Raw genomic sequence first — 14,125 nt, 5'->3', positions numbered from 1 at the left:
ACAAGCGTTATATGAAAATATCCACTCTCTTTACAAAACAAAACAAACCATTCTGATATTTCTGGGGTGTTTTCCCATTCGAACGAAAGTAACATGTGAAAAAAATAAATCACAAAATACTTACCACTTTTCCCTTTAGAAATCAGATTCCGTGCTCGCAAAACTGCACACATAAAAAAAAAATCCAGGTTAGCTTTCGTTTCCGTTGGTTTTGTTAAGTGTTCGTTAAGCATCATTAATCACTTCGACACTACAACACTCACATAATTACCACACGCACCATTTACGAGAAGCGCACGCGCGCACACACACAAACATATTCTTGTGAGGAAGTGATGTATATTTTGATCTGTAGCCTCCAGATAGACTGCAGACCATTGGCTGCCACCACACGACGAGAGATAATCACCACGTCAATAACAATGGTATCAGTAGTAAGTATGCAGACATTTGTTTCTATGTGCATAAAAGACTTGGTCTTTCATTCCCTATGTGTGTGTGTGTGCCCGTGAAGGGGCTGAATGTTTTTATTCTGCATGTCGATCGGCCTATTGTCACTGATTTTTCTAAAAGCTCGTTTTTATCTCGTGGATTTCGTATTCCCAACGCAAATCCATATTTGAAGGTGGTCGTGCCGGAGACAAGAAAGAAATGCAGGAAGCCAGTAACATCGAAGAGTACCTACAGAAGAGCCCTGCGTTTCATTAATGCGTAATCAATACACATTCCTTCATTAATTACGCGTACTCTCTTTACTGTGTCCGTCTGTCTTGCTGTCCAAAAAAACCAACCAACAAACAAACAACAAAAACAAATAATTATACGGCGACTAAATGGTTGCCCCCACAAACTTTTAAGTCCGAATGCCTTTGCAGAGATGTAACAAGAGGCGTCATACAAGAGTTCTTTATCCTCCCCACGATATTAGAAACGGCGACATTCAGGAAAGGATGCTTTACTTTTCTGAGTCAACTGTTTGTTAAGCGGAGTGGAAGGGAAACACACATAGATGTATACATCACCTAACACTGACTGAATCACGATCGTAAAAAGCGCCGATTAATCAGCAGTGGCCACCCTACCACCACCACCACCACTACACACCCAGGCGAGTAGTCTTCAAAGACAGCCTGATCTTGATGTATCGGCCGCTCCAACCCTAAGACATTCGTCACAATCAAACTCGCATTTAGCCGGTCCAGCCCCGCGCCGCAAAAGTAGGTTTGGCCACTCGGTTCTCTTTTGATTTAGCCTCGGAGGTAATTACACTGTACAAGGGACCCCAACTCTGTAGTCTTCCTGTAGGTTGCGTGTGGATGTCCAACTCACCGTCCATATACTTCATATTACAGAAGTATGGGTCGTCGTCTCTAAAGAATGGTCAAACCTAGCGACTCCTTTTTCTCTAAACATATTTCACATTCTTTATCATACACTGGGCCTGCGGAACAAAGGCTGCAGGATATGAAATGGAAGGAAAAGATCGGAATTACAAATGACTGAATCTTTCCAGCAGTTGTCTGCTTTCTTTGAACGTATACCTCTAGATATCTTGTGTGTGGTAGGTAATGTTATTTTCAAAGACGTACAAAAACGCATCGCTCAAATTAAAGTATATTTCCCGTCACCGGTTTCAGTTTGCTTATTTCGACACTATAGCTGCTTACCGCAACACACCCGGAATATTTTGAAAGGGTTAGTGCCATAGTACCTTAGGAAGCTCGGGCCGTGCGTGTCCCCATCATGATGCAGGGCGCCATGCACCAATGCACAAGTAACCAAAAATAGACCTCCCCTTCTCACTACCTCGGGTCCACCCAACGCTCCAGCGCACTCGACCCTCTCAATAACTAAAGGTCAAGTGATCAAAAGAATCGCAGCCACTGGCCACCAAGCGAGGATCTTTTATTCATGCACACCGTGTAACTGCCCGCGGTACACACACAAAAATCAGAAAGCGAAAGTTGTACTGTTGCTGATTGGCCAGACACAGTCGGCTGCATTTAATGGTCACGTGAACAGAAGGCTTTGTGGTAGCACAGAACACAGCCTACTGGCTTTCTCTACGTTTGCACATCACATTAAAATGCTAAGTTCAAGGAGGTACTAAGTGCTTTTGACATAAATAACATTAAGCGGTCGTTGAAGGTGTTGTAGTAATGGGGACATTCCAACCAACGCACATAAATCCGCTCCTGTCCCCCTCCCCAACCGCCGATCACACATTCACAAGTGCGCGAGACAGAGTCGAATGTAAAAGCAGATATCTAGCTACAGTCCTTCAAGACAATCAAGTTGTGGACAAGAACTCATTACAACTGGTCTGATAAAAGTTAACAGAGAAAAGCAGTCTTGTAGTCGGATCATTTTTAAGAACATGAGTGCAAAATTTGTTCATAATCGGGTTAAGTTAATTTTAAAGTAATAAACTCACAAAATATAAGTATATATTTAAGCTTAATTTTCAAGATCTAAGCCTTCAAACATCGACATTCTTACCTGCCACTAGGACAGTAGAAGAAATTGACTCTCCTATACTGAAGAGTTCTGTAACGGGCGAGTATTTGTAACAGCCAGTGTGGCTCAGGACAGCCAATTATTGCATGCATTCGAGTCAATAGATAAAACATCGCGCAGATTGTTGTTATAGAAAGAATTTTTTGGCCAGAAAATGAAATAGCTAATTTTGGAATATAGCCCTAGAGATTTAGAAACTTGGATTGAAGTAAAAAAAAAAAAAGGTCCAAACCCAATTCTCTCGACAGACTGGTAAGTAAATCTTATCCAGATTTGAATTTAATTAATATCGATCACAGACATTGCAGTCTACTTTGTATTATTGATTCTCTTTTATTCAGTGGGCGCATTTGAGTTAATTTTCCATGCGTATTATTATTCTTAATCAAATATAAACACATTTCAAATGCGAGCTTGTCTCAGATAAAACTACTGCATTTTTTTAAATTTGATAGATGATTAATTTCCAGCATTGCATTTTTATTGTATAATTACGACTGACTTCTGATAATGACTTTTTAAAAAATACAATAACATTATAAAAATGTGATGCATGTTTATCGAAGTAAAAACTTATTTCTTCTTCATTTACCCAGATAACATGTGAAAGTTAAAATTGCTATTGTTTGTTTTTTGGAAGGGGAGGGGTATGGTTAACAGGTTGTGCTGTAACATCCGTACAACGGAAAATTTAGTCTGCATCAAAGTTGCTGAACCTTCGTCTGAGCGGAAACGGTAAATGTCATTTAAACGTCTCTGGTCTGAGATAGCTGTTCATCACACACAGTGTGCGCACGCGCAGGATTCAACGGTTCATTTCCGCCATCTGAGGGTCACTTTTGTAAAGACAATGTTTCTCCTAGCTGACCTAGCATAAAGCGAATGATCGTCTCCAAATAAAAGACATACTGTCCAAGTTTATAAAAAAAATTCTTGTCTTATAGAGGATTACACGTTACATTCTAGACATATACTAACGTATGAACGGATGTTCGCCGTATATCAAGAAAGCGATTCGACTTTCCTGCGCATGCGTAGCTCTTGCCGGCCGGAGCATGTGCACTGAGTGGGTCGAACGTCCAGATCGTGACACCTGCTTCACCTGTGGTTGTTGTACGAGTAATTCACTTCGCCACATTTCTGAAAGACACTAGGAAAGTTGCTGCTAACGGATAAAAACTAGAAAAATGTGGCTAAAGTCATACCCCGCTCCTCCTCCTCCTCCTCCTCACTCTCGTTGGTGTGCACATTTCTTCTAAGACAACACAACGTGCAAGCCCTAAGTGCTGTGAGAGTTTGTAGAATGTATATAGAAAGGAAAGATCCATAACCTCTTAATAAGAGTTTACATAGAAACGAACAGAGTGCATCCTATATGTTTACTCGGACCAGAGATCAGACAAACAGAATTCTAATAAGAGGCGGTGTTAAACACAACATATGAAAGATTAACCTATACATACTTAATCCTACCAATCTGTTCACAGCCGGCGGCAGCACAATATTACGCTCATTTCATACGCCCAAGGTCCTCAAACATTTAAATTAGGTCAAGTTTTAATTTTTTTTTTTTTAGCAGTTGCCTGTGAAATGGAAATGAGACCTCGCTGTTATCATTTTACCCAGTGCGTAGGTGTAAAAGTCGCTGTATCAACAAACGTGACGTGTCTTCCCGCAGGCTTCAAGTCATTTAGAGAGGGAATGTACATCTACTTGGCAACCTGGACAACTCTTAACCTTCCTCGATACGCACTTCCCTTCTTACTCTCCATCGTCATGTCCGTCAAAGTGGCTAGACGGGAAAGGTCACCAGAAAACTTGACAGCCACGTCCTCCAACTGCTGGACAGCAAATCCTCCCGCCCAAGGCCGTAAAGACAGCATCAACGGGGCATCAAGACTCGGACGTCACATGAACAAGACTGGCACAGACCGCAGAGTAAACGTCACCTCTCACTTCTCCTCGTTAGTCCTCAGCTACAAACCTCTCACGCCTCCTACACCATCCTAACAGCTGTTGTCGCATTTTGCGAAGAACATCGGCAGGGAAGAGGGCTGAGAAGAGCGTGAAACATGTGGACAGAAGTGACTGCAAGTACGATCATCCCAATGCACGGTTGTCGTCAACTTCCTTCCTCCATCCAACCGGTCCACGTGAACATCAACCAGCAGCAGAAAAAGTTACCTTGTTTATGAAGTTCAATCTTGTCTGTCCAAACGCAAAAACAACAACAACAACAACAACAACAACAACAAAAAACCCACTTGAAAATTCATGTTAGCAAACGTTCATGCCTGGTAGCTTGGAGGACCTACCTAGACATAACCTTTTTCTTTTCGGTACAGTGTTGCGTCCTCTCCCCCATCCCCGCCAAGTAGGCATCAACAAAAATCACCGTTGGAAAGATAGAAGGAGAATAAAAACAGGACTCCTACCATGTAACTATAATCTTCTTAACTGCAGACTAAGTGTGGCAAGGTCATGAGAGCAAAGCAAAACAAATCCAGGGAATGGCAATAAAGTCACGTCTGCACGCGCGGTACCTGAGGTAAAGCGCGCAGCTTGTAACTGCCGCGTACCTCGGACATCGAGGAATAACTTGGTGTGGGACTCCATTAATGTGTCATCTATCACTCCAGTCACCGCATCGTCGCCATCACTATGTACACCTAACCTATGTAGGTCATCAGGCTGTCCCAAGTCGTCTTTCCGCTAACTCGTTAGTTGTTAGGCACGCACGCACCCCCCTCCTGGGTACTCCCCGAGGCGAAGAACATGTATAATGATAAAAAGTAATCCCCCTAACTTTTTGATCGTAGGGAGTGAGGTGTTTGAGACCGCATTTTTTCTCGGTGCTTTTGTGGGTGTGAGTGAGAGAGAGCAATGGCTATCTCCTCTCCCTAGATGCCGTACTTTCCCCAGCTCTCGACGGAATCATGTGACCGTTTGGAGGCAGAGAGGGGAAATAAGATAGTTTGATTACAAATGCTAAAATTGTCCAGGCTGCTGATTTGGATACTACTACCTTAGCAACCCTCGGACAGTGCAACGTAACAATTAAAATTCAACAACTCTTGGGGTACCTACAGGTAGTTGTGATCATTCTGACCGCGGTAAATGGCTCTGTCTACCTTTGCCTGCGGTCAGTTAACGTCTCAGTCTCGCAGTTAATGGGTGGCCCGCTCTCTGCCATGTAAAGGGACCACGGACTCTCAACAGAATTTCACGCCTCACTGATTACGGGGAAGGGGCGCAATCGGCGATCACAGATCACCAGGGGGATCAAACCATCTATTTGAAGAAAAAAGAAAAACCCAGCATCACTCCCACCCACACCCCAAATTTTTTTAAAGATCCAGCTAAAACCATACCCGCCACGTTCGTACTAAAAACTTTTACTCTACAGCAGCTTCGACAGTCACCAGTTGAACTATCTGAAGTACTACTACCTTTTCACTGGACACCATACAAGGACAAATAAAAGGCGGTGTGCGCATAAGTCACAGAGGGCCGGGGTGTAGGGGTGGAGTCACACCCAGGACGCACCATTAGTTGCTGTAAATTATTCCTAAAGTACACTCTCATAGCTGTTCACCAAAAGTCTTTCTCTCACGAATGTCTTGTGGACGACATTTTATGCTGCCGGAGTATAGAAATTGTCTGACGGGTTTACCAGCCCAGTGCGTCCAAGGCGATATCCCCCTGTGGTGTTTATGTTCCCCTGCGCCAGTGTGACAACAGTAAAACCTGCCTTCACACGACAACCTCATTACACCACGCCTAGATGCTACATTAGCGTCGTTACACCAAATTAGCTAACTCCACCTTCTTGACCTCATGTGCTGCAATACAGCACGGCAATATTAGAGCATGACTAGAGTCAAATATAAAGATGCTAATAGTTTAAAAGAACACAGCGCTGACATTGGATGTGAACTTTTTTTTGGGGGCGGTTGGAGGGGGGGGGGAAGAAAAGCACTCGTGATCTAAATGATGTGAAGGAAAGAACCCGATTGTATAATACTGAGGTGTGACCAGTCAACATACTTTGTGGCGTTGCGTGAACTTTTTTTCCAAAAAGAAAGTTAAGGAAAATTTGGTGTTTCCTGCCAAGCCAGCACATTGTATCACAACAAAGCAACCAGCCCTGTAAACAGATGCCACATGTAGAGAAAGAAAACTGTGCCCGAGACGAAACCTGAACCCTGGACCGCCAATTCTCAGGTTATTGGTGACAGACGCTAACCACTGGCCACCGGATCGCCTTCAACCTGGGTGAGAACATCGATATAATCTTGTTACCTCGGAAACGGAGCAGTTTTTCTTGGGGGGCTATTGTTACAAAGGATACACTATTTACATTAATGTTGAATCCCTCCTAAAAGACTTTTTTTTAAACAACATAAATGTCAACATTTTTTAATGCTACAAAAATTTCATGCTTTCGTTACGAACAGTCGACAGAAACACGCTCAGGTAATCCTCTCCATGCACCTCACCTTTCATTGTCAGATGGCGGCGATTCTGTGAGACAATGACATTTTCATGCCCCGTACCTGTACGAGGCAGGTGTTCAATTCTAAGCACATGGATTGCGTACCTACAGTAAAATGTAAAGCTCACCTAGGTTGCACCGCAACGAAGACTGAAGAATGAAGACGCCGCGAGCGGGGACTCCGCGAAGTTTAAGTACAGGTGCGAGAATTTGTGTTCCAAGGTCGACGAGTGACAGAAACCGGAACAGAGAGTGCACTTCGCTCAATGCCGTTAACATTGTAGTCACGAGACCCAGACTGCCGCCCACAGTGTCGCCAACCGTTGGTGGTGTTCCTTTAGACGCCAAGAGCTTTTTATTTAATGGTTTGAGAGTTTGGCTGGTTTTGTTTTTTATTTTTTTTTTTAGGGGGAAGGGGACTTTACGAGATGGGATTGTACAATTGCCCCAGATTCAGGAGGGTTGATGACATGTAGACTAGCTCTTGCTTCCTTGTCATCCACAAGATGACAGACGACAGAAACTGAAGACGTGTGTCAAACTGGCTAGCTGGCCAGCTTCACATCGATCCTACATGTAAAAGCCATTTTAGCCGATTGGGGGGTTGACATTTACAGCGAATTGCAGGACTCATTAAAGCAGATGACACCACAATGGCAAGGTTGATTTGCACAAAAAATTGTGTTAAAGGTTTAGAAACATTCTTGTGCAAGATTGGGACATTCAGCTCAGGTAGTCAACCGTGGTGAACGTTCTGATCGACAGTTCTTAACTGGGCAAAGGGCCGAAGCTTCAAAACTCCAAAGTGACCCCAAATCCCGGTGGCAAATATGTTACCAATGTATTGACAAATAAGTCTGAACTTAGCTTCTTAGCCAAAGTTGCTATGTCTCGAAAATTTGCCTTTCAAATCTCTGGTTTCCTGTAACCTTCATACACAACTTTGTCAAAAATGGTCAAACACGACATTTTCCAGGTTAGGAAGGGTCTTTGTCTTTAAAATGGATTTTCTGACTACTGTTCACTCTTTTTTATCGGTGCAAAGATGTGGAACTAGTTTGCATACCATTTTAAAACCTGCGATGATGGCTGGTATCTTCCTGTAGGAGGAATAATAAGCCTAAAGAGTCCGTTTCCAAGGTAAATTACTTGTGACCACCAGAAGCTGTAGAAAATATTTGAGCCTCAGACAGCCTATCTACAGTCTTTTGGCCAAGGCGGCGCTCAGACAGAAACATGTTAACACTACGGCTCTTCCAACTCTTGCCTTTAAAAAAAATTCTGTCACTGCTCAAATTTAAGAGACGTGAGTGACTAGCAATGGCTAGTCTGACTGCTGTCTCCTTTGTTCACATTCATTTTAGCTGTCGTCTGCTTCCCACGTATACAACATTTTAGCAAAGTCGTGCGAACACTTCACACTGAGGAAACGAGCTCTACACGCGTGTTGACTGGTCCTGCATGTGCGATCAGTTCTCCTCTATTCTCCTCACCTTCTCCCTCCCTCACCCGCCATTTCGTCGTTACACTTCTCTTCCCGTTCCGGTCAAGTAAACTCTATCCATGTGGTGGTCATGGACGATTATTTTCATTACACGTCGATCGACTGCAGCGTACCAGTCACGAAGGAGTCACAACAGTCGAGTGGGACAGTTAAATGATTGCCGGATTCAGTTATTGAGTCGATAAGTGCCACTACACCTGACTATGCTCCACAATCTCGCCCCTTAATAGTCTGATCGTTCTGATGAAAGCGGTCACATAAGAGAATGACATACAAGTATGCAAGTCTGTGATCTCTCTCATCTTTTTTGATGCATGAGCCTCGGCCCTGTGGCCGTGTTTCTGAATTCCTAACTGTGGGCGTTCCTGTGTGTGAAACATTCTGAAAAATGTGGATTTAGGCTACGAAAATTGTTTACCATTAAACAAGCACAAACTGATACAGTTAAACGAATAAAATGAAATTTCGAGAAAGGGAGGGGAGGAGAAAACAAAGCAGGCTCTCTCCACCGAGAGAGTCAACAAGAAGCGAACTCACTGCAATGTTTAACCAACCTTGTTAACAGGCAACGGTAAAGTCGAAGACGATAATCCCGTTTCCTATAAGTGAGAGAAAGCCCGAGACATCTTTACAAGGCGTCTGTCTCGTGCACACAAAATTTATTGTCTGGAAGCTCGCCTCCCTCTTTCCCTCGTGAAACATTTACAACGGCAGTGCGACACAAACTCTCGGAACAACTAAATAGAAAGGGACTGCGTTTTGTCGAGCGACAATCCTTGAGACAGCTACCACCCCAGTCCCCGAGGTCTGAATGCATGCTGGGACTAGAGCCTGGGTTGTTGTCCTGCAGAAGGAACACGGGTTTGTGTGCCACACACAATGAAGAAACTGGTCATCGTGCAGGAATTTCCAAAGCTTGGAGAGAGTCTGTCCAAGCTTGGCTAAATGTCAGAGAAAACAACAGAAATTACACAGATGTAATTTGCATACTACCTCCCATTCCGCCAGCTGTGTGCGAGACAGACAGTAGAATAATTCCACGGCGAGACAATCCTTACTTTGCAATAGCCTGTGGACATACTCCGGTTGTTAACCCCGACTGATTTCCTCCCACAGTAACACCCGCCGCAGCAAGAAAGTGCGCAGACACCTGATGCGACAGGTAAAAACAGTGTCGCCACGCTGTCACCTCGCGACAAACTGCCACGAGCTTGGCTTCCAGTTAAAGATCCACATGAGCGTAGTTTTTTTTTTTTCTCTCTCTCTCCTCCTCACCCTCCTCACCCCCTCCTCAACGAGGGCTCTGCTCAGTTCACCAGAATTCTGAAGGGAATGACTTCCCAACCGCCACCCATTCACGGATTCAAGCTCGAAATCATCAAGTACTGCGAGCCACGATCGTGACTTCTCATGGGTTTGTGGATGCTCGTCAAATTATTTTTAATTGGCTACAGCACAAATACAGCAAGCATTCAGAATTAACACGTGGTCATTATTCCCAAATTACACAACAGCAGCAGAAAAAGTAACATAATCTCAAGCATCAGTATAGAAAATATATAGTATCAATATAGACAAGTGCGCTGCAGTGAGTCAAAATCTTGAAACGGGTTTTCGTAGGTGCACGCACTTCACCTACTATAATCAGAAGCACTGGCTCTGTTACTAGCTTCATGACCTTTGAACCTTACAATCGCATTCATGACCGCGTCGGATGCTTATCCACCCCGGAGGAAGATCGCAGGGGCATCTCTGACACAAAGGCCTCCCGGGCTGGTGTGCTGTGACACCGCTGTGCCACTCCCTCCCGAGCCATTGTGACTAGCAACCCCTTCTCCTGCCCCCCTGCGTGGAAGCTGGCTAACAGGTTGACCGAGAATAGTCTGCCAGCATCCCAGAGAGCTGTGTACCCCTCGCCACACGCCTCCTTCCCCCAGAACGACAGGAGAAACGAGACAGGCAAGCAAAGTCTATTCAAGTTTTGTCACAAGGCACGTTCATCAGACTGAAGGACATTCCGATCCTGCAGGTTTCAAATACATGGGGTGTATACCTTTCCCTACCCGCCACTGCCTTGTCTCATTCACGCACGCACACGGAGGCACGCACACAGTCGAGCAGGGCTGTCACTGCCCACAGCCAACAAACTGACTCGGAGTTTGCTCGCAACGGCTCGGTATGCACGTCACACATTGTCTGTGACGCACTTTCTTGAGATTACGACAATCTCATCACCGAGGTAGCCAGCCACCCGACAAAGATCACCAGCCAAGGCAAAGATTCTCAGTGGGTGGACATGTGACTCAGGATGAAACATTCTATATGTAGAACGCATCTCTTCCTCCATAACAGAAAAATTGAAATTCTGCGGGCAACAGCCTTTCTCTCTATCTGTCACCTAGGACACCTGTGGGTGAACAGTGCTCACGCAAGCGGTAGAACGTGGTTTTTCGAGTTTCAGCAAAGCCGCTCTAATTATCACACATCAACACCACAAAGGAGTGAGCCAAGCCGATTAATTAACCCACTCTCTTTAAGACAACATGAAGCACGTTTTTGTCTGTTTTCTTTCCGTTCATGTCTCGCGGCAGAATTCAGTAAATCTATAAATCTTTTCATAGCAACACAAATGTATGATTACATGCACATAAATGTGGCATTTATATTGTCAATAATAATAATAGCATAAATTTCGAGGGGTAGGCGAGAAAGGTCCGTTACAGGATAGACCAGACACACTCGTGTAGATGACGAGAGAGACACCTATGCTTCTCGTCGGCTACACGCGGCTGACATGGACGATATGGAGGAAATACAAACACGTGATCTTGACCCCAAGCCCAGGGTACACCACTTCCGGTTTGATGTCTGCTTTTGAATCGCGTAGAGTTTTTCATTAAACAGAACAGAAAAAGATCGTACCAATCAGAAGTATCTAACATTCTTTCCTGGATTTGCAAAAGGATGAGCAAATACAGTTTTTGCTGGTTAAAAGTCGTTTGGATTTATGAGTTTATTTGTGCATATGCAAGTATGTCTGAATGTAAGCCACTTTGTAAGTGTATCTAATTTCGAAAAAGTGGATTGTGGTGAGTATAGAACAGCAGTGCCAGACAGGGTGGGATTGTACATGCTGGAAAAGTGTTAACACACTGTGGAGAAACTACAGCTTAACCAAATACAGCAGGCTAATTTTCAAGTAGAGAAATTTGTTTGTTCCGCGATTGATGTTACAAATATCAACTGGCCCTTGAACCAAAAAGGTTCTCCACCTTTGGTTTACAACAACCTACAACCCAGCTGATGTTAAAGAGGAAACTGGAACAGGCAGCTTGTATCAATTCTATGTCCTCTACAGGTACAGTGCAGACACTGACAGCTCCCTATTTGCAGACCTAGCACACAGATTGTGGCAATAAATCATAGTGTTTGGGAACTGCCACCACACAATTTCCTTCATCAAACAGGCACCACATGGCGACAACAAAATATATGTCTTGTCTCATCTAGTGTTTTATCCCATGAGCACCCCAAGCAGAATCTTGTCCCTCATTTCTGAGCTGCATTTATCCCTGCATAAAGTAAGAAAACCTACAGCACTACTTATGTGAAATAAAGAGAATGAATAATAATGGGATTAACAGGAAATGACTAACAGCCTGCCCGCCTCTATGCATGCACTTCTGCACAGTCAGGTCTGTAATAGTTTCCACTTTTCTTGGCTAAAAATAAACTGTTTCTTATAAAGCAGTGAATCTGATTTCATTAAAATAACTAGGAATCATGTTTCAAATAAAATATTCAATAAGCATGCCATCTTCAAGCAAGGGTTGAACCACAGGATCCTCACTTCAACAGACCCACAACAATCTTCTCTGCTATCAGTCAACAAGATCAAAGAAATCAACACAAGGTATTTGAATAGTAAGAGGTCTCTCTCTCTCACCTGCATGCATGTTTTGCATTGTACTAAATAACAAATCAATGCACATCACAGGATTCACACATAGTTACCTGTGAACTGAACGTGGCTGGGGTTCCAAGCACTCATGCTGTGCTTTTACACAGCACACCTGGACACCTAAAAATATAGAACATACCCTTGACACATCTTTGCAAATCCTCGCAATCAATACAGAACACTAATCCTGCAGATGTAGCACCATTAACAGTCATTAACTTATTCTGCTGACATGACCCGATAAATATCTCTACCATTTCTACACCATGTTGGATAGGAAGACCCTAATTGCTGTCATATTCTCTCCATCCTAAAAATACTTTGAATATCTTGCACTAGAGGTATTCCCCGTTTGCTTAAAAGTTCACTTTATACCACTTCCCTCTCCGGGTACTCGTACATTCTCACCTGTTGTTAGCTGATCGACAGAGAGCGGAAGAGCTGTTTTGTTAAATAGTTGGGAGGGTGGGTTTCAGAATCGAAAATAACGTTCAGTTTGCTTTTTCTGCGTGTTCCTGATTCTGGAGAAATGACACTTCACTGTAATACAGTCTTTCTAGTACAGACTGTGTATCTATACATCATTCGTCGTTTTCTATATTTATCTTAGTGTTATTTTAAGTTTTATGTATTATTTCGTATTAGTTGGTAGATTATATTTTGGGTTCGGAAATGCTCAAAAATGAATGGTCACTGCTTCTTCGTTTACAAAAGGTTTCACAGGAACGCTCTACTTTCAGATAGCACAGGTGTGTATGTGTGTAGGTAACCTCTGTTAGAAAGCAACAAATATACTACAAACGTCTATTTTACTGTTCTACAAACTTTGAAAATAGTTTAAGGTTACATAAACGACACGAACATCACCTTACTGGCGTGATCGTTAGTTTGAACAGTGTAGGTGAGTAAATAAAAACTCCTACCTGAATAATCCGTCACTTGCGGAGCGACCGAAAGAAGTATAAAAATGACGATAACAGAATCAGGTGTCCTAGGGCGAAGGTGTGACGGCGGCAACTAACGAAAGCACGCTCACCGACTTCACTGTTCACAGGCGGTTTATGAAATCCACACAGGACTCCCGCGTCCCCCTCCCGTTGTCCCTCGCCAAGGTGCTCTCTGCCCTTGTGTGCGATGTTGTTGACAAGCTACATCAGAAGGAGGGGCCCACGTGAAATCCTTTGCGCATAATATTTCCGCCAACTTGTTTAGTTTACCAGGTGTCGCGTTGCTTTTCACCACACACAACATGCGCACGAGGGCATGAAGACAAGGAGACAGCTTCATACAACCCTAACCCCCTTGCACACCACCTGAACACGCGTGTAAACACAAAGGACGCCGAGCCGCGAGGCGTGCTGTACCTCGCAGGTGAGGCCAATGGCTGCCGGACAGGTAACAACTGACACAAGCGTGCAGGCGAGTGGGTGACACCATGCACGCTGGCTCACCGCTCTCCTCCTCACTGGCTGTGTGGCAAAGCCCGCTCGATCGTCACAGGTGGAGTCAACAGGTGAACACAGGTCGGTGTGAGGGCCTCGATCTGTGACCCTGACCATTAACTGATTTCACTGGAGGTCCTTGTTTGTGACTAGGCAGCGCCATCTTTTCCCCCCAAGACCTCAGCTTGGTATTGGTTTTTGAAGGG

At 44.0% G+C, this 14,125-nt stretch overlaps 1 protein-coding gene across 4 annotated transcripts in view; it reads right to left on the bottom strand.

Moving 5' to 3' along the window:
- The window catches only part of LOC112560582 (rab11 family-interacting protein 1-like), a 23,206-nt gene extending 9,081 nt beyond the window's left edge, over nucleotides 1-14,125 (bottom strand). The window contains exons 1-3 of one of the 4 annotated variants that reach the window (XM_025232512.1): nucleotides 13,401-14,125; nucleotides 12,531-12,597; nucleotides 125-163 (exon numbers count right to left, since the gene is read on the bottom strand). In XM_025232512.1, coding sequence (XP_025088297.1) covers nucleotides 125-163; nucleotides 12,531-12,567 — 76 coding nt within the window. In that variant the 5' untranslated portion in view covers nucleotides 12,568-12,597; nucleotides 13,401-14,125. Of the gene's footprint in view, nucleotides 1-124; nucleotides 164-7,140; nucleotides 7,800-12,530; nucleotides 12,598-12,885; nucleotides 12,944-13,400 lie in introns of those variants that run through there. The other 3 variants (XM_025232513.1, XM_025232514.1, XM_025232511.1) reach the window with 3 other exon arrangements.

The sequence above is a fragment of the Pomacea canaliculata genome, linkage group LG3, assembly GCF_003073045.1.
Source record: "Pomacea canaliculata isolate SZHN2017 linkage group LG3, ASM307304v1, whole genome shotgun sequence".
Classification (NCBI taxonomy): domain Eukaryota; kingdom Metazoa; phylum Mollusca; class Gastropoda; order Architaenioglossa; family Ampullariidae; genus Pomacea; species Pomacea canaliculata.
The sequence above is the reverse complement of the archived record's forward strand: the minus strand, read 5'-3'. Positions and strand labels throughout refer to the sequence as shown.